This window comes from Dipodomys spectabilis, unplaced genomic scaffold, assembly GCF_019054845.1.
Source record: "Dipodomys spectabilis isolate Male_0828 unplaced genomic scaffold, ASM1905484v1 ptg000187l, whole genome shotgun sequence".
Taxonomy (NCBI): Eukaryota; Metazoa; Chordata; class Mammalia; order Rodentia; family Heteromyidae; genus Dipodomys; species Dipodomys spectabilis.
Window position 1 is genome coordinate 676509 of NW_024870864.1, and position 18506 is coordinate 695014.

General features: G+C 45.1%; 2 protein-coding genes across 2 annotated transcripts in view; both read right to left on the reverse strand.

Annotated features, from left to right (window-relative positions):
* Window positions 1–17628, reverse strand: part of Mertk (MER proto-oncogene, tyrosine kinase) — a 132745-nt gene extending 115117 nt beyond the window's left edge. The window contains exon 1 of the mRNA XM_042695402.1: window positions 17449–17628. Within this exon, the coding sequence (XP_042551336.1) occupies window positions 17449–17509 (61 nt within the window). The 5' untranslated portion in view covers window positions 17510–17628. The remainder of the gene's footprint in view (window positions 1–17448) is intronic.
* A 323-nt stretch (window positions 17629–17951) lies between these two features.
* On the reverse strand, window positions 17952–18506 carry LOC122121212 (proline-rich protein HaeIII subfamily 1-like). Its single transcript, XM_042695353.1, has one exon. It carries the CDS (start codon window positions 18504–18506, stop codon window positions 17952–17954), a length of 555 nt encoding a protein of 184 aa, XP_042551287.1.

Below are 18506 nucleotides of genomic sequence, written 5' to 3' on the forward strand. Positions count from 1 at the left end.
GAAAGTTGAGATTCAGAGAATCATGATTTAACTAGAGTCCTGGCAGAAAAGTTTGTTTATATTCTGTTTTCAACGTAACTAGCAGAAAGCCGGGCTGGAGGCATGGATCACGTGGTAGAGCACTTTTTGAACAAGCAAGCTTGATGACCTTGAGGTCCTGAATTCAAATCCTAGTACTGGCAAACAAATACACATATACAACCAAAGAGTCCAAAAAATAGCATGGTGGTTGCTAGGGCCTGGGTTCAGGGGATGGGAAAGCATTTAACCGAGGCAGAGTTTCAGTTTTATGTTCTGGAGGTTGACAGTGGTGACAATTGCACAACATTATGAAAGTATTTAAAACCAATGAAGTATACATTTAAACACAGTTAAGATGGTAAATTATTTGATGTTACATATACTTTACTTCAATTTTAAAAAAGAAAAGGAAAAGAAACCTCTGAAAAGAAGGAACAGACTAGCTAAGGACCTTAAGAACCAAGAATTGTTTTCCCCCCATACATTCCAATCTTGGAACTGAAGAAGCCAGTAACCTAGAAAAGTGAATGAACAGCTCTCCAAAAGCCCAATAAAAAGCCCAAACAAAAGCCTACCCTCTCTAAAAGACCTAGGAAGGGGCAGACAGAAAACTTAAATAATAGACTGCTCTACTCCAGAAGAACCAACTTCTAGAAGAACCAATGACCCCATCCCTACCCAGCACTGGCAGGATGTGGACCTTGGCTTGTAATCTTACCGGGATCTGCCACAACTGCCCCCGCTGGATAGTAACCACCAGGGTCGGACTAACCTAGCAAGGACCACCTGCAGAGCCTCCACCTCCACCAGAGCAAAGAAGCAGCCTTCTGTAGCCCAAGGGTGGAATCTGAGGCTTCAGAGAGTGAACACTTCCATTGTCAAGCAGCAGGTCTCACCACTAACTTCCCTTCCCTTAGTGTCAATAGAGGCCTGGTGGGAAACTGTGGGACAGAAATGAAAAGTCCCTGCCCTGCCCAGGAAGTGTCAGTGAGGCCTGCTAGGGAGATGGACTTCCTACTTTGCCTCCAACCAGCAGCAGGAGGGACCCTACAGACTCCCATGTCAGTGGAAGCTGAGTGAATGATGCAAAGTTCTATCTCCAATGGTCAATCACAAGGCAGCATCCCTTCATCCCTTCTCCAGTTGGAGCAATTCAGAGGGGACAGGTGAAGATGCAGGTTTAAATTAGACCCAGAGTCTCAGAACACCCCAAATATTTAGATTTCACACACATAGACAAAAATCTCAAATCAAAAGAAATGGCAATATCAAGATGACAGAATTATTTGAAAATTAAGTTTTCAAAGTTGTTAGGCTCTTATAATTCTAGCTATTCAGGAAGCTAAAAGACAGAGAACTGCAGTTCAAAGCCAGGTAGGGCAGAAAAGTCCACTGGACTCCATCTCTAATTAACAGCAAAAAGCCGGGCTGAAGGCGTAGCTCTAGTGATAGAGTGCCCACTGAGCAAGAAAGGCAAGCAAGTATGAGACACTGATTGCAAACCCCAGTACTGTGGCTGCGGTGGCAGCGGGCGGGGGAGGCAGGAGGAGGAGAGGGAGGAAGAGGTGGAAGAAGAGGAGGGGGGGGAAGGAAGGAATAAAGGAAGGTAGGAAAGGAGGGAGGGAAAGAAAGAAAAGGAATAAGGAAAGGAAAAGAAAGGAAAGGAAACTATCAAAGACATAATGATTTAAAAACAACAACAACAATAAAAATTGTCAAAGCCAGGCACCAGTGGCTCACACCTGTAATCCTAGCTACTCAGGAGGCTGAGATCTGAAAATCACAGTTCAAAGCCAGTCCAGACAGAGAAGTCCATCAGATTCTTACCTCCAAAATAACTACTCAAAACCAACAACAACAACAACACACACACATGCACACTCACACACACACACACACCCAGAAGTGGCACTATGGATCAAGTGGTAGAACACTTGCCTTGTGCAAAAGGAGCTCAGAGACAGTGCCTAAGCAAGGTTCAAGTCCAAGGACTAGCAAAAAAAAAAAAAAAAATTCAACACAGTTACAAACATGAAAATAATAGCCTCAGTTAAAAAAAAAAAAAAGAAGAAAAAGGTGGTGGGCGCTGGTGGCTCACGCCTGTAATACTAGCTACTCAGGAGGCTGAGATCTGAGGATCGCAGTTCAAAGCCAGCCCGGGCAGGAGAGACCGTGAGACTCCTATCTCCAATAGACCACCAGAAAACCGGAAGTGGCACTGTAGCTCAAGTGGTAGAGCGCTCGCCTTGAGCTGAAGAGCTGAGGGACAGCGCCCAGGCTCAGAGTTCAAGCCCCACGGCCGACCAAAAAAAAAAAGGTGTAAGTAAAGAAAGAACTACAGCCAGCACCAAGGCCTGTAATCCTAGCTACTCAGAAGGCTGAGATCTGAGGATCATGGTTCAAAGGCAGCCAGGGCAGAAAAGTCCCTGTGAGACTCTCATCTCCAATTAACCATTAGAAAACAAATGAGGCACTGTGGCTCAAAGTGATAAGAGTGCTAGCCTAGAGCAAAAGAACTCAAGGACAGTGCCTAGGCCCTGATTTCAAGCCCTATGACCAAAAGAAAAGAAGGAGAAGGAGAAGAAAGAGGAGGAAGAAGAGAAAGAAGAGGAAGAAGAAGAAAAAAAAAGAAGAGGAGGAGGAGGAAGAGGAAGGAAAGGAAGAGGAGGGAGGAGAAGAAGAAGAAGAGGAGGAGGAGGAGGAGGAGAGGAGGAGGAGGAGGAGGAAGAAGAAGAACAACAACAACAACAACAACTCCAGCACTGGGAAGGCTGAGGAAGGAGGATATTGATTTCCAGGCTTGGGTGACATAGTGAGACTGTTTCCAAAAACCAACCCATTAACCAAAAAGTAAGAAAGAGAAGGAGAGACAGAGAAAAGAGAAGAGAGTAGAAGCAAAGGAAGGAGGGAAAAGGGAAGAGGGGGGAAAGAATGAAAGGAAAATTTTAGAACTGAAAAATGTAATAACCAAAATAAAAAATATATTTAATGGATGGGTTCAATGGGAGGAGAAAGTCAGTATGGGAAAGAACTTAAGTATCTGGGATCCGTTGGATTTAATATTCATACCACTGAGGTCCTGGAAGAAGAGGAGAATGAAAGCAAGGCTAGAAGAACACATAAAGAAACAGTGGCTTAGGTCTGGCACCAGTAGCTCAGGCCTATAATCCTAACTACTCAGGTGGTTGAGATCTAAGGATCATGGTTTGAAGCCAGCTTAGACAGGAAATCCTAGACTCATCTCCAATTAACTACCAAAAGAAATGGAAATGGGAGGTATGGTTCAAGTGGAAGAGTACTAGCCTTGAGCATAAAAGGTCAGGGACAGAGCTTAGGCCCTGAGTTCAAGCCCCAGGACAGGCAGAAAAAAATATGGAAAAGAAAAAGAAATAATGGCTTAAGAAGAATGATGTTACATCATTTGCTAAGAAATGGATGGACCTGGAAAAAATTTACATTAAGTAAAGTAAGTCAGGTCTAGAGTAACAAATGATGCCTATTTTCTCTTACAGGTGTAAACTAAAAAATAAAACAAATGTATAAATGCACAAGTAAACATATACAGGGTTGTATGCAAATGTATACAAATGTATTAACTGAGTTATGGAAAATTCAAGTGGCGTAATTTCTTAGAAAACGAACCCATGTTTCAACCAAAAGAAAACCAGGAGCTGGCACTTGAAAGGTGTGGGAGGGAGGTCAAGGGGAGGAGGGTAGACCAATGAAGACAGGAAGCTGAGGAGAATTCTGTCAGACACACATGGGCCCTTTAGAGTATAATTAGAGATATGAGGCAGAAGAGCTCACACAGAGCAAGCCTATACTCTCAAGTCCATAGGCTCCAGGCAAAGTCTGGTTGTTTGGATTATTAAGTCTCCATAGGTGGACCTAAAGCATGCTTATTAAGAACCCTGTGGAATCTTTTATGCTTTGGGCATAGCTCAGGAGTACAATGCTTGCCAACAAGCCAAAGGCCCAGGTCCAATCTCCAGTGTTACAAACAAAACAAAATAAAGCAACAAATTAAAACAAAAAAAGCAGAGTGCCGGTGGCTCAAGCCTGTAATCCTAGCTACTCAGGAGGCTGAGATTTGAGGATCATGGCTCAAAGCCAGCCTGGGCAAGGCTTCAGTAGCTCACATCTGTAATCCTAGCTACTAGGAGGCTGAGATCTGAGGATTGTGGTTTGAAGCCAGCCCAGGCAGAGAAGTCCAAATAACTACTCAAAAAAGCCAGAAGTGGTGCTGAGGCTCAAGTGATAGAGAGCTAGCCTTGAGCACAAAGAGGCTCAGGGACAGCACCCAGGCCCAGATTTGAAGCCCCAGAAGTGGCAAAAACAAAACACAAAAAGTCAAAACATTCAATAAGTTTATATTCTATCATTTATATCACAAAATACTTTTTTAATTTTTTAGTTTTTGGCAGGACTGGAGTTTGAACTCACAACTCTACTTGAGTCCCACACTCAGATCTTTTTGCTTTAGTTATTTGTCAGACAGGGTCTTGTGATTTGGCCTGGGCCTCCCTGAGACCACAATCCTATTTATGCCTCTGGCATAGCTGGCATTACAGGTATGACTTACTTTACCTGGCACAAAATAGTCATTTAAAATCCTCACATATAAAATTCTATCATAGTATAGATAAATTGTGTTTTTTGTTTTTTTTTGTTGTTGTTTTTTATAAATAGCATCCTGGGCTGGGAAGGTGGCTCAGTGGTAGAGTGCTAGACTTGAGCAAAAGAAGCTCAAAGGGCTAGGAAGGTGGCTCAGTGGTAGAGTGCTTGCCTTGCATGCATGAGGCCCTGGGTTTGATTCCTCAGCGCCACATAAGCAAAAAGAAAAAAGCTGGAAGTGGCGCTGTGGCTCAAGTGGTAGAGTGCTAGCCTTGAGCTGAAGAGCTGAGGGACAGCGCCCAGGCCCAGAGTTCAGGCCCCACGACCGGACCCAAAAAAAAAAAAAAAAAAGAAGCTCAGAGACAGTGTCCAGACCCTGAGTTCAAGCCCCATGACTGGCAAAAAACAAAAATTAAAAAATAGCATCCTTCTCCTCAGACCCTGAGGATTGCTTTTGCTGAAAACATTTACTTCTCACTGAGACCTGCAAATGTCACAAGGGTAACTAAAAGCAGGATAAAGGCTTGGCATCTCTGCCTCCATTTGTATCTGTCTGCTTTACTCTGAGTCATCTCTTCCACAATCATCTTGGGTTCCAGGGAGTACAGGACTGATGGATAATAACTTTACTATTAGAGACAGAAATTACCCTCAAGGAAAGGAACAACAGAGTCTTGACAGGACAGACGATCATAAGTTAACCATGACTTGCTTATCCTGACCAGATTGCTCCCCTCAAATGACAACAGAACAACTTCTTCTAAATATCAATCAGAACTGGGGTCATTACAGTACTAGAAACTGAACCTGGGGCCTTGGGCAAACTAGACGAAGTGATCAACACTTTGCCCAAGACTATTTAATAATAATGCATACTTTTCTACTACACCCCAATTATTCTTTCTCTACTTAAACCTAAAACTTATGTTTGTACCCTGAAGATGGGTTGAAATACTTACTTTGCCCATAATTATCCTTTTTTTTCTGCCCTTTGCAACTATTCATCTCTTTATTTTATATATCGGGCAAGTGGTTGGACCTGATATGTGGAACCCCTGCAGTTGGGCCTATGGCCCAGAACTGGTTACATTCTCAGAAGGACACCTCTATACTTCAGACAACTCCAGATAAAGCTGGAATGAATACTTTATTACAAGAACAGACTGCAGAGGCAGCAGGGAATGCAAGTTACCAATAACAAAGAATCCATTGGCACAAATCATTTTTCAAGACACACTCTGAGCTGGGCACTGGTGGCTCACACCAATAATCCTACCTACTCAAGAGGCTGAGATCTGAAAATCAAATTTCAAAACCAGTTTGAGGATAAAAGTCCATGAGATATTTATTTCTTATTGAGCACACACGCACACACATACATACACTACCCTGTACTTAGTCTCTGTCCTCAGTTCTAGGCTGTTGCCTAAGGTTGTTCATATCAAGAGTCAGGACCCTGTGTCTAGAACCTTATTGTGAAAAAGTGTCCTACCACTTCTTGCCCCTTTAGGTAGTGTAATTGTCTCCCTAGACTTAAATTTAGTTATCTGCTCTCCTACTTGACAAATGGGAACTTCAAATTTTGGAAAGATTGCTACAGGAGATTTAGGCCTAGGCCCAAACTCCTGGCTTTCACAGGTCAGGTGTAGCCTCTCTCCCCAATACACCAAATAAAAGGTGAGTAACATGGAAGGGCAGAAAAGGAATTTATTGTACCAAAGGAAGAAAGCACTTCAGCCCTCCCTCTTCCCTGAACCCACATTTGCTATAGTAAATGTTCCTCCTATGGGAGGAAGAACTGATGGCCTGGAAGAGGTATTAGTAACTGACAAACAGGCCTAGTCATTGGTGGTGTTTAGATGATCCAGGATGGCTGGCAGTGGCCTTGGCAGTGGGTTGGTTAAGTCTCAGATCTGGTCTTTATTGATGCCTGGCAGGTGACCTGGTCCTTCCTGGGTTCAAAGATGGCTGCAAAGCGGCTGCAGGAGAGAATGGTTCAGGGCAAAGGACATATGCAAAGTAAAGGCCAGGATGCCTAACTTTTATCTTGCTTTTAGTTACTTTATAGGCTCAAGTAAGGTGTCAGTGCTTCTCAACAAAAGCAGTGGTTAAGTACCTATTACAAAGCGAGCAACACATCCCAGGTGTCCCACTAGGTTAAAATCAAAATGGAGATGAAAACTATCTTTGCACTCCCAAAGTGGTCACTTTTTTTAAGCTAAAGCTAATGAGCTTCCTTTCTTTTTGTTTCAATTTTTCAAAGAAGATTGTTTTCATCCATGCATTCTCAAATAATGTGGCAGGATTGCAAAAAAAGGCTTACAGACTAGCTTCACTTCCTGTGTGGAGGGCACCAGCCTGCTATTCATTGCACAAACTCACTACACAAATGGAAAACCATACTCCAGAAACTGGCAGCTGAGGGGGAGGAAGAGGGAAAGGCCATGCATATTTATCACCTCCCAGAGAGTTCACTAAGCAGCACTGGATGAGAAACTTCCAGCCAATGTGAATCTCATCCTAATATTCCCTATGAAGACAGCTTGTTCTTACTTACAAAAATGACCATTTTCAAAACCATAGTCACGCCTATTTGCCACTCATAGCTTTAACAAAATATCCCCATGGCTTAAAACAGCTAAACAACCCCTTCTCCAAAATAAACAAGGCTTCCTTTGTATATTTAATGTGAGGAGAGACCACAGCTAAGGCACATTCCAAGATGTTTACTGTCCCTGAATATTGAGGTAACTAAAGCCCCAAACATTTGCCTGATTAAGGACCAACCTAAAACCTAAGTGCTGAGCACCAGACCCTCTTGGGGTTGGCTGGGCAGGATACTAGCCCTGTGTTGACCAGATCTTGCTGTTTGTGGCTCATTCACAGATGCTAGACAGCTCCTTTGAAGGAAGCAACTAAGAAAAATCTGGACTATATTGACCAGGTACAAAGAGAAACTCAATCCTGCAAGATTGCACAAAAATCTAACATCTAGCCAGGTCTTGGTGGCTCTTACCTGCAATCCTAGATACTCAGATGACTAATATCTCACAGATCTTGATTTGAAGCCAACATGAGCAGAAAATTCTCTGAGGATCCATCTCCAACTAACCAACAAAAAGCAGGGCTGGAAGTGTGGCTCAGAAGGCAGAGTACCAGCCATGAGCAAGCAAACTAAGCAATAAAGCCTTGAGTTCAGTCTCTGTACTGAACTAAAAACAAAAACCAATAACACCAAGCTTAGGAAATTAAATGCCTTTCTCCAAGTGGAATTCCCAAGTAGAATTAGCTTTTGGTGTAAAACTTCACATATATGACTTTTGTTCTAATGTAAAGGCAACATCTGTTTTCTCTTTTCCTTTCTCGGCCAGTGTGCCCTCACCCACAAGGCCACCTTCAGGACTTCATGGAAATCCATTTTACTGTGGAGTTGAAAGAGGTACTGGTGACAGATGAAATGGACAAGGAGGGAATCACACAGTTCAGAGCTGAACGTAATTTCTCAATGAAATGTTCAAGACATAATCATCCTTTCCTCCTTTCTGACTTTAAAACACTGAAACCCAAGGAGGTGACCAGGACATTGCAATCTCACATGAGGCCACAACCACTGGATCTGCTGCCAAAAGCTGTTGGGTATTATCCAACATGGGGAATTTGGGTACCTGCTGGGGTGAAGAACTTATCACTCGTTAAAATAATAGTGGTTCAACTGGGCTCTGGTGGCTCACATCTGTAATCTTAGCTACTCAGGAGTCTGAGACTTAAGTATAGCAGTTCAAAGCCAACCCCAGGCTGGAAAGGTGAGACTCTTATCTCCCATTTTAAAAATCCAGTAGTGGAACTGAGGCTCAAGTGGTAGAGCTTTAGCCTTGAGCAAAAACAAGCTCAGAGACAGTGCCAAGGCCCTGAATTCAAGCAACAGGATCGGTGCGACAGACAGACAGACAGACAGACAGACAGACAGACACACACACACACACACACACACACACACACCAAAAGACTTTATTTGGAAAGCCAAGTTTGAGCTGGTAAAAAGGAGAATAACCTAGAGGCTACCACTCAAAAAGCTTAAATGAAACCAAAATAAACCAAAATGTACCCCCATTTGTGAGCAGAGTTGGGAAAAACTGAATATGAACTGGATCTCATTTTTATGCCTTCCTTAGAGGCACATGTCAGGAAGCTATTCCTATACACCGTCAAGCCTGCACTCCACAGGGGAAAGTATGGGGTGGGGAGGGAAGGTCCAGTGCCAGTCTCATCTAGGAACTGGACAGGATCTGAGTCGGTTTTGCTGACAGACTACTGAGCAACAAAATCCTAGGAGCAAAGGACTTTGGCACTTAAAGGAGGATGTCCCACAGTCCCTTCACAAAAGTATTATGAAGGTTTTTAATTAGGATACACTTAGTGAGAAAAGAACCCTGCACACAACGCTCTGTCTAACAAAAAAAAAAAAGATCCATTACCTCCACAATTAAATCAGTAATCATGGCTAGTGATTATGTAGGAATCAGGTGTCACTGGCTCCATTCATCATTCCTAACAGGTTTATGAAATTTTTGGAGCTGTTTGATAAAACAGTAGCTCCAAAAACCAAGAAGGCATACTAACGGAACACTATTTTTTTTCTGTAGTTTTTATAATAATTAACTTCTTCCATGAAGAGCAATCTGGAGCCAGATGCTTTGGATTAAGATTAAACTGTAGGAGTCATGGGTTAAAGTCAACCTGTTCCTGGACAAGGAGCTGTTAAACCTAGGAGCTTATCGATTTATGTAGTTTTTGGATGGTTTTACAGGACTTATTTTATTTTAACATGCGAAAGAAAGAAAGAAGGAAGGAAGGAAGGGAGGGAGGGAGGGAAGGAGAGAGAAAGGAGAGAAAGCGTGAGAAAGGAGAGAAAGAGGAAGAAAGAAGAAAGAAAGAGGGAGGGAAGGAAGGAATGAAGGAAAGAAGGGAATCAGTGCCTTTTCCCCCAAGAAGAAAATGAGAATTAAGACTCTAAAAGTATTTTTAATTATTTATATAAAATCAGGCTTCCATTTTTTTCCAAATTAGAATAACTAGGAAAATATAAATGAGGTTAACACTGTTCAAAAATATTTTAGCCAGCTGCTAGTGGCTCATGCCTGTAAATCTTTATTTGAGGATCCAAATTCAAAGCCAGCCTAGGCAGGAAAGTCTGCAAGATTCTAATCCCCAATTAGCCAGCAAAAAAGCAGGAAGTGGATCTCTAGCTCCAGTAGTAGAGTGTTAGCCTTGAGGAGTTAAAAAAAAAAAAAAAAGGCAGGCCTTGCATTCAGTACAATCTCTCTTTCCCTCTCCCCACATCTCTCACTCTCCACCTCCCCACCTTTAAAACAAAAATCCTAACTTTTCCAGGAATTAAATCATTTGGTGGTGGAGGTGGCACAGGATGAGAGGTCCAACAAGTCTGCTTCTGGAAAAGCCAGAAGGAAGATGCAGGAAACAAACACCTGATGGTGATGGTGATGATGATGATGATGATGATGATGATGATGATGATGATGATGATGATGATGACGACGACGACGGGTGTGTGTGTGTGTGTGTGTGTGTGTGTGTGTGTCTGTGTGTGTGTGTATGCGCACCTGTACAGGGGCTTAATTCTTTTGGGAGAGAGCAGGGTTGTGGAAATTAAACTAGTGCTTTGCACATGCTAGGCAAGGCTGTGTTAGTGGACAACATTCCCAGCCCAGCATGATTCTTTTACCCTATTCTCACATACTCACTAAGCCTCTGAATGACTTGTAAAGGCCAATATAAGTATAGGGGACAATGCCCCTGCCATCCTAAGTTTACTGCTTATTGGGGAACAGTGAGGGGAAAAAAATTTTTTTAAAGTAAGGTAAGGAGGAGACTGGGTGGCATTATGCCTGTGATCCTAGTTACTTTAGTGGCTGAGATCAGGAGTATCACAGTTTGAAGTCAGCTTGGGCAGAAAAGTCCCTGAGATACTGTCTCCAACACAACCATCAAAAAGCAGGGCTGGGGCTGGGAAGGTGGCTCAGTGGTAGAGTGCTTGCCTTGCATGCTCGAGGCCCTGGGTTCGATTCCTCAGCACCACATAAGAAAAAAGAAAAAAGCCGGAAGTGGCGCTGTGGCTCAAGTGGTAGAGTGCTAGCCTTGAGCTGAAGAGCTGAGGGACAGCGCCCAGGCTCAGAGTTCAGGCCCCACTACCGGACCCAAAAAAAAAAAAAAGCAGGGCTGAAGCTGGGAGCTGGGTGGCTCATGCCTGTAATCATAACTACTTAGAGACTGAGATCTGAGGTTCAATGTTTGAAGCCACCCTAGGCAAGAAATTCCATGAGATTCTTATCTCTAATTAGCTACCAAAAGTACCAGAAGTGGAGCTGTGGCTCAAGTAGTAGAGCACAAAAGTTCAGGGACAGCACCTAGGTCCTGAGTTCAAATCCCAGGACCAGAACAAAGCAGGGCTGGAGGCATGACTCAAGTGGTAGAGTATCAGTTGAGTAAGCAATGAGGCCCTAATTCAAACTCCAGAACTGAAACAAGGAAAATAAAAAGAAAGTAGAAATTAAATGAGGGGGTGAAGAGGATTGCTGCTGTGGTAGGAGTGTTCCCAGAAGAACATCTCAGCTGAAGCCCAAAGAAAGAAAGGGAACTTAGCATACTGAGATTTGAGGGAGAGAGTAGAGCCAGAGAAATGGGGACTGCCAAAGCTGTTCCAGCATGAGAAAGAAAGCATGCAGGTGGCAGGAACAAGGGGGAAAATGACTAAAAATGAATCAAAGAGGGTGGGGGAGGCCCTGTGAGTCTGAAAAATCTGGTAAGGAAAGGAAAGCTAATAGAGGATGCTTCACAAGAGGACAATATAATCACATTCATTATCAAAAACGTTATTCTGGCACATGTGTTCAAGGCTCTGGCTCCACTTTTTTTCTTTTTTTTAACCTGGCAGTCTGTTCCCAAGTCACAGGCACTAGTAAATCACTGGCCCTTCTCCCAGTTTTATCTAGAATTTTCTTTTTCTTTTTTGTCAATTGTGGGGCTTGAACTCTGGGGCTGGGCGCCGTCCCTGAGCATTTCAGCTCAACGTGAGCCCTCTACCACTTGAGCCACAGCACCACTTTCAGTCTTCTGGGGATTAACTGGAGATAAGAGTCTCTCTCATAGACTTTCCTGCCCAGGCTGGCTTTGAACTGTGATCCTCAGATCTCAGCTTCCTGAGTAACTAGGATTACAAGAGTAAGCCACTGGTGCCTGGCTCTAGAAATTATTTCTTAAAATATGATTTAAAACATGGTTTTACTCATTTAAAAAAAAAAGTGCTCCAGGGCTGGGAAGGTGGCTTAGTGGTAGAGTGCTTGCCCTGCTTGCAAGAGGCCCTGGATTCGATTCTTCAGCACCACATAAGCAGAAAAGACTGGAAGTGGCACTGTGGCTCAAGTGGTAGAGTACTAGGCTTGAGCTGAGGGACAGCGCCCAGCCCCAGAGTTCAGGCCCCATGACCAACAAAAAACAAAACAACGCAAAACAGAACAAAAAAAGTGCTCCAAGAAACATCTTAAAAACTTTACACATTTTTTTTTGGGGGGGTGGTTGTGGGGCTTAAACTCAGGCGCTGTATCCCAGCTCTTTTGCTCAAGGTGCACTCTACTACTTTGAGCCACAACACCACTATTGTTTTTCTGGTGGTTAATTGGAGATAAGAATCATTGACTTTCCTTCTCTTGCTTTCTTCCAACTGCAATCCTCAGATCTCAGCCTCCTGAGTAGTTAGGATTACAGGCATGAGCCACTAATGCCTGGCTACATTGTTTTTTTTGATTGTGAAAATACTGTACACAGAGGGATTACAATTACATGGGCCAGAGAATGAGTGTATTTCTTATCAAGCATTGTTGCCTCCTCCTTTGTTTCCCCTTCCCATCCCTTCCCATCCCCCCTCCGCCCCCCCCCCACCCAAACCTCCCCCCTCCACCAAAGTTGTAAACTTTGTTTTTCAACATAACGACTTATACATCTCATTGTTGCAATGGGTCCACCTGTATCCCTATTTAAATGATTTGTTTTTTCCTTTCCCCTCCACAAATTATACCAACATCAAATACAGTGAAAGCAGGGGTTATACCATGGGGGAGGGACATACGAAGCAACAAAGAAATCATCTTATAAATATATTAAAAACAATCGCATGAAAAAAAAAACATTTGAATAGTTATCTTGGGGTTCATTTCCCTAACATCAACTTATCTGACCTTTTCTGCTTGACTCAGACATGTACTAGTTATTGCAAATAAGGGAAACCATGGGACCTATGTTTTTTGGGGCCTGACTTACTTCACTTAATATAATTGTTTCCAAGTCTTTCCTAACAAATGGGGTAATGGCATTCTTTTTGATGGAGGCATAGAATTCCATTGTGTATATATACCACATTTTCTTGATCCATGCATCTACTGAGGGGCATCTGGATTGGTTCCATATCTTAGCTATGGTAAATAATGCTGCAATAAATATAGTTGTGCTGGTAGCTTTAGTGTGGTCTTGTTTGTGATCATTTGGGTAAATGCTCAAAAGTGGGATTGCTGGGTCATAGGGGAGCTCTATGTGGACTTTTGAGGAACCTCCATACTGCTTTCCAAAGTGGTTTAACAAGTTTACACTCCTACTAACAATGCAGTAAGGTTCCCTTCTGTCCACATCCCCTCCAGTATCTGTTGTTATTAGAGTTCTTGATTCTAGCCATTCTAACTGGGGTGAGGTGGAATCTCAATGTTGTTTTGATTTGCATTTCTTTTATGGCTAGGGAGGTTGAGCATTTCTTCATGTGTCTATTGGCCATCCTTCTTTCCTCTTCAGAGAAGTTTCTCTTTAAGTCTTTAGCCCACTTATTTATTGGGCAGTTGTTTCTTTGAAGATTTGTTGTTGGGGATTTAATTTTTTGAGTTCCAGGTATATTTTAGATATGAGACCCTTGTCCATTGTATGGCTAGTGAAGATCTCCCAATTTGTGGGCTTTCTATTGACCTTACTAGCTATGTCCTTTGCCATGCAGAAGCTCTGCAATTTTATGCAATCCCATTTGTCCAACCTTTCTTTGATTCGTTGTGTTTTATTAAGAAAATTTGGGCGTGCCAAGGAGACCTAGGGTTTCTCCTATTCCATCCTGTAATGTTTTCAGACTGTCTGCTTTGACTCCGAGGTCTTTGATCCATTTGGAGTTGATTCTGGTGCACGGTGATATTTAAGGATCTAGCTTTAGTTTTCTACAAGTAGTAAACCAATTTTGCCAGCACCATTTACTGAAGAGGCTGTCTTTCTTCCATTCTATTTTTTTAGCTCCCTTATCGAAGATTAGATGGCTATTGGTCTTTAGGTTCATTTCTGGGTTTTCAATCCTATTCCATTGGTCCTGAGGTCTGTTCTTGTGCCAGTACCAAGCTGTTTTGATTACTATGTGCCTGGTTACTTTTAAGACCTTTAAAAATTCATTAGTTCATCAAATATACTCTGCTTATTCCCCCAAATCACTTAAGACCACTGTAAAGGTTGCAAAAGCAAAAATTTAAAAAAAATTAAAAGTTCTCCCTGGAAGAATGTTTACAACATACTGGAATATATTACAGTTATCAATTTGAAAGATACAGTTAAAATTATTTGGACAATTTTAAAAGCTAAATGTGTTCTGAGGGTTCACACATCTAACTCACTAGTTGAGTTCTTAGGATGACTTCACTTCTACCAACATTTGTATTTCTCTTTCCTCTCCCTGGTCCTTCCTAGAGCCACCCTCAGCCAACTTTTGCTGCTCACTGGTGCCCCCATCAGAAACTGAGCAGAAAGGCAGGAAGGGAAAGTTTTGAAATAACCTTGGCTGAGCAGTGATTCGGAGTCCATGCCTTTGTTAAATTATGTGTGTGTGTGTGTGTGCGTGCACGTGCGCGTGTGTGTAATTCTTCTGTCAAAACAATGCTTACACTTTAACAGTTTATCTATTTCTTTACAATGTAGACTTTGTATGTAGTCATACCTTCACTTTCTTCTCTCTGGTCAGAAAACCACAAAGAACCATGATAAGCAATATGAAAATATTAACACTGGACACTCTAATTTCCATTGCACTCTATTTTCTACACTACCCTCATTTCTAATCCTGCTATTTAACTCATCCTGGGGTTATAGCCAAGTGACAGAGAATTTAACATAACATGCCCAGACCCTGGGTTCAATCCTCAGAACCAAACAACAATCCCATCCTTTCAGTTTTTCACAAAGTAAGCTAGGATATTGAAGATATCTCACTGGTACACTTCAATGTTAAAAGCAAAGAAAACTTGGAGAAACTTCATTCTTCCTGCTGAGTAGATTTCAAAAGACATATACTTATCTGGCTAATGCTGATGATCAACTAGTTCCTAATTACAGCTTTCAAAATTCAGAAAATAAAACATGCAATTTAGCCAGGAGGTGGTGGCTCACACCTGTAATACTACCTACTCAGAAGCTAAAATTCGAGGATTGTGGTTCAAAGTCAGCCTGGGCAGGAAAGTTCATGAACCTCTCATCTCCAATAAACTACCAAATAAAAGCCAGAAAAGGAGTTGTGGCTCAAGGGGTAGAGTGCTAGCCTTGAACAGAAAAGCTCAGAGACAGCCCGCAAGTTCAACCCCAAAAGCTATTGTTCCTGTCACTGTTTTCCCATGTTTACTACATTCAATGCCCGACTATTTATAGCCAGCTAATACTTGTGGCAAAATATACCAGATTTACAGATTAGAAGACTGGATCTGGCAGAATTGCTAAGAATTTCTTGAGGATTTTAGGGAGGGAAGTTATGAAGAACAGGAGACCAGGACTATCGGAGTTCTTTGCTGGTTTGTTTTTTGGGGTTTGTTTTTTTTTTTTTTTGAGCTCTTTGCTGTTTTTCCTCTTGATGTTTGTTTTCAATCGCTATGTTGTCTCAAATTGTAAATTTATCACGTAATCCAATGTGCAAAACAGAAAATGCACTATGAGAATTTTTTCGTTTTTTCCAATTTTTTCAAAAGAAAAAGTAAAAGAAAACAAGCAGGCCAGGGATGGTTTACAGTGTAATTCTAACTACTCAAGGCTGAGATCTTGGGGGGGTGGGGAGAGGAGTGGGTGGGGGAGGTGGGGTAGGAAAGGGATAGCAGGAGAAAAACAAAGGCAGAGGTAACAATGCTCTACAAGAAATGTACTCATTACCTTACTGATGTAGCTGTAACCTCTCTGTACAGCATCTTTACAAGAAAATAAAATATTTTTTTAAAAAATAAAATATTTAAAACAAAAAGGAGGATCAAAGTTCAAAAGCAGCCATGGCATTAAAGTCTGTGAGGCTCTGATCTCGATTACCAAAACACCAAAGTAGAGCCGTGGATTCTCTCTCTCTCTCTCTCTCTCTCACACACACACACACACACACACACACACACACACAAAACGATGGAAATATGTGAAGACTGACTATAAACTGAACTTTCAGGTATTCTTAAAAAGACATCTTTTAGCTGGGCGCTGGTGGCTAACGCCTGTAATTCTAGCTATTCAGGAGGCTAAGATCTGAGGATCTCGGTTCAAAGCCAGCCCAGGCAGAAAATTCCATGACTCTCATCTCCAATAAACCACTCAGGAAACCGGAAGTTGCGCTGTGGCTCAAGTGGTAGAATGCCCACCTTGAGCTGAAGGACAGTGCCTAGGCCAAGAGTTCAAAGCCTACGACTGACCCCCCCCCCAACCTCCCCAAAAAAAGACATCTTTGTGCTTTTATTATTTTTCAGTCAGGATCTTCCCTGTTTGATCTGGCAAGGCTGGCCTACCATCCTTTCTGCTGTATCTGTAATCTCAACTACAATGGGCAAACATTTGGCCAGACCCTAACTTCAATCAATTATGAGCAAAAGTTAAAAGCCCCACTCTAAATGGACATGGAACCTTTTAGAGGAGGGAGAGTCATTGAGATGACTTTATTCGGGGTCCCCATGTCCTCCAGTTATCATTAACACCTCATGAGTTTCCTCCAGCCTCTTCAAGAAGCACACCATGGATCATACTTGAAACAGCCCTCCCCAGCAAACACAGAGAAACCTTCCTGGCCGGCACTGACCAGTCCAGGCTTCTTACTACTAGTCACTGCACTTGGCAGAATCAGACTAAACCTAGACGCGCCCTGCCCTGGCATACTAGATTCTGTCCTACCGCAACGGGAAAGAAACACGCTCCGCTCCCCCCAGGTATCCATACTCCCTTGGGGTTCCTTCAAAGGAGAGGGCCAAACCTGCCCCTAAGTGCCCAGTGGGAGCGGCCGGGACGCCTCCCGCCCCAGTCGCACGCCCAACCTGGGCAGATCTCTACCTCGAAGCCTGCTCTTCCTTGGCGCATGGGTCCCAAGGGAGACTCAAATCTGGGGCTCCAAGAAACCCTAGAGAGGGGTCCACCCGGGCAAGGCTGTCTAGGAGGAAGTTCTTGGCGCGTTCTGGACCAGACCTGCGCCCTACTTTCCGTACAGCCCGGAGCTGGTGGACTTGCCGCGCGCCTGTGCCACTCATGAGGGACCCACGAAGCCTGCACCCACGGTCCGGACCGGGAGCCCTCGGGGCAGTCGAGGGCTCGCGGGAGAGCTGCGATCCGTAGTTGGCTGGGTTCGCCCGCTCCGTGACCGGTAGGCATGGGTAGGTAAGTGGGGGAGAGGTGAACGCAAGCTGGCCAGCAGCGGTGCGCGCCGGGTGCCCGCGATCCCCCTCGGTGGCTGCGGGCCCTCGGACCCCGGCCTGGCCCGGAGCGGGAGGCACTCACCTCCACTCCACAGCGCGGGGAGAAGGAGCCCCAACAGCAGCCGTGGCGGGGCCAGCCCCATGGTGGAGCTGCGGATCTGCAGGTTCTCTCCGGACCGACGGAGCACGTCCCAGACGAGCCCAGCGGCCGGCCAAGCGCAGCACAGCACAGCACAGCGCCAGCACAGCAGCCCGGGCCGGCGGCCGGGACAGCGGCGCCGCGGCGGCCGAGCCGTCGCAGATCCAGACGCGGAGGGCTGGAAGGGGCGGGCCGGGGGCCGAGTCCCGGCGGCACTGAGCAGGTCGGGGCGGGAAGGGGCGGGAAGGAGGAGGGGCGGGGGGGGGGAAGGAAAGGAAGGGAGCTGGAGGAGGGGCCGGGGAGGGGTGGGCCGGGGAGGAGCCGGGCCCCGGGGGCGCTGGAAGGGAGGGAGTGGAGGAGGTGAGGGGGCGGGCGGCGGGGAGCCTGGGTTCAGCCAGAGGGGGCCGGTGAGGGCGGGCAGGAAACCGAGGGGAGGGGGCTGCAGGCTAGGGAGGCCTCTGGCGGGGGCCGCGCGGTGGGGAAGGGGCGCGGGCACTGAAGGGCCCGCGAGGGAGTGGGAAAGGAGGGAGGGCGGGCTGGAGGCGGGGCGCTGGCAGGGTCGTCGGGCGCCCCTGGCGGGCCTGGCGTCCCTCCCTGGTGGGCACGAGGAGAGCGGGGGAGAGGAGAGGGCAGGACGCAGCCCCAGACCCGTTCCGAGGTCCAGCCGCCTGGGCGCCGCGGTGCCAGCCATCGCGGCTCCGTGGGCCGGAAAGACCGGGCAGCTCTGCTCCCGGAGGGGCTGGCCACGGAGGCAGCGGCCCGAGCGGAGCGCGGCCTCCCGGCCTGCGAGGGGCCACACTGGCCCTGGCATCGCAGAGCTGCCAGCCCCCAGCCCAGCGGGTTCTGGGGAGGAACTCTGCGGCGTCCCCATAAGGGGGTCGAGGAAAAAGTGCTGGGCGAGGAGGAGCTGGCGAGGAGGTAGCTATGAAGTGTGCCCGAGAGCGCGAGTGCGGACGGGACAAGAAGCCACTCTCGGTAGCAGTTGCAACAGTGCCTTCCAT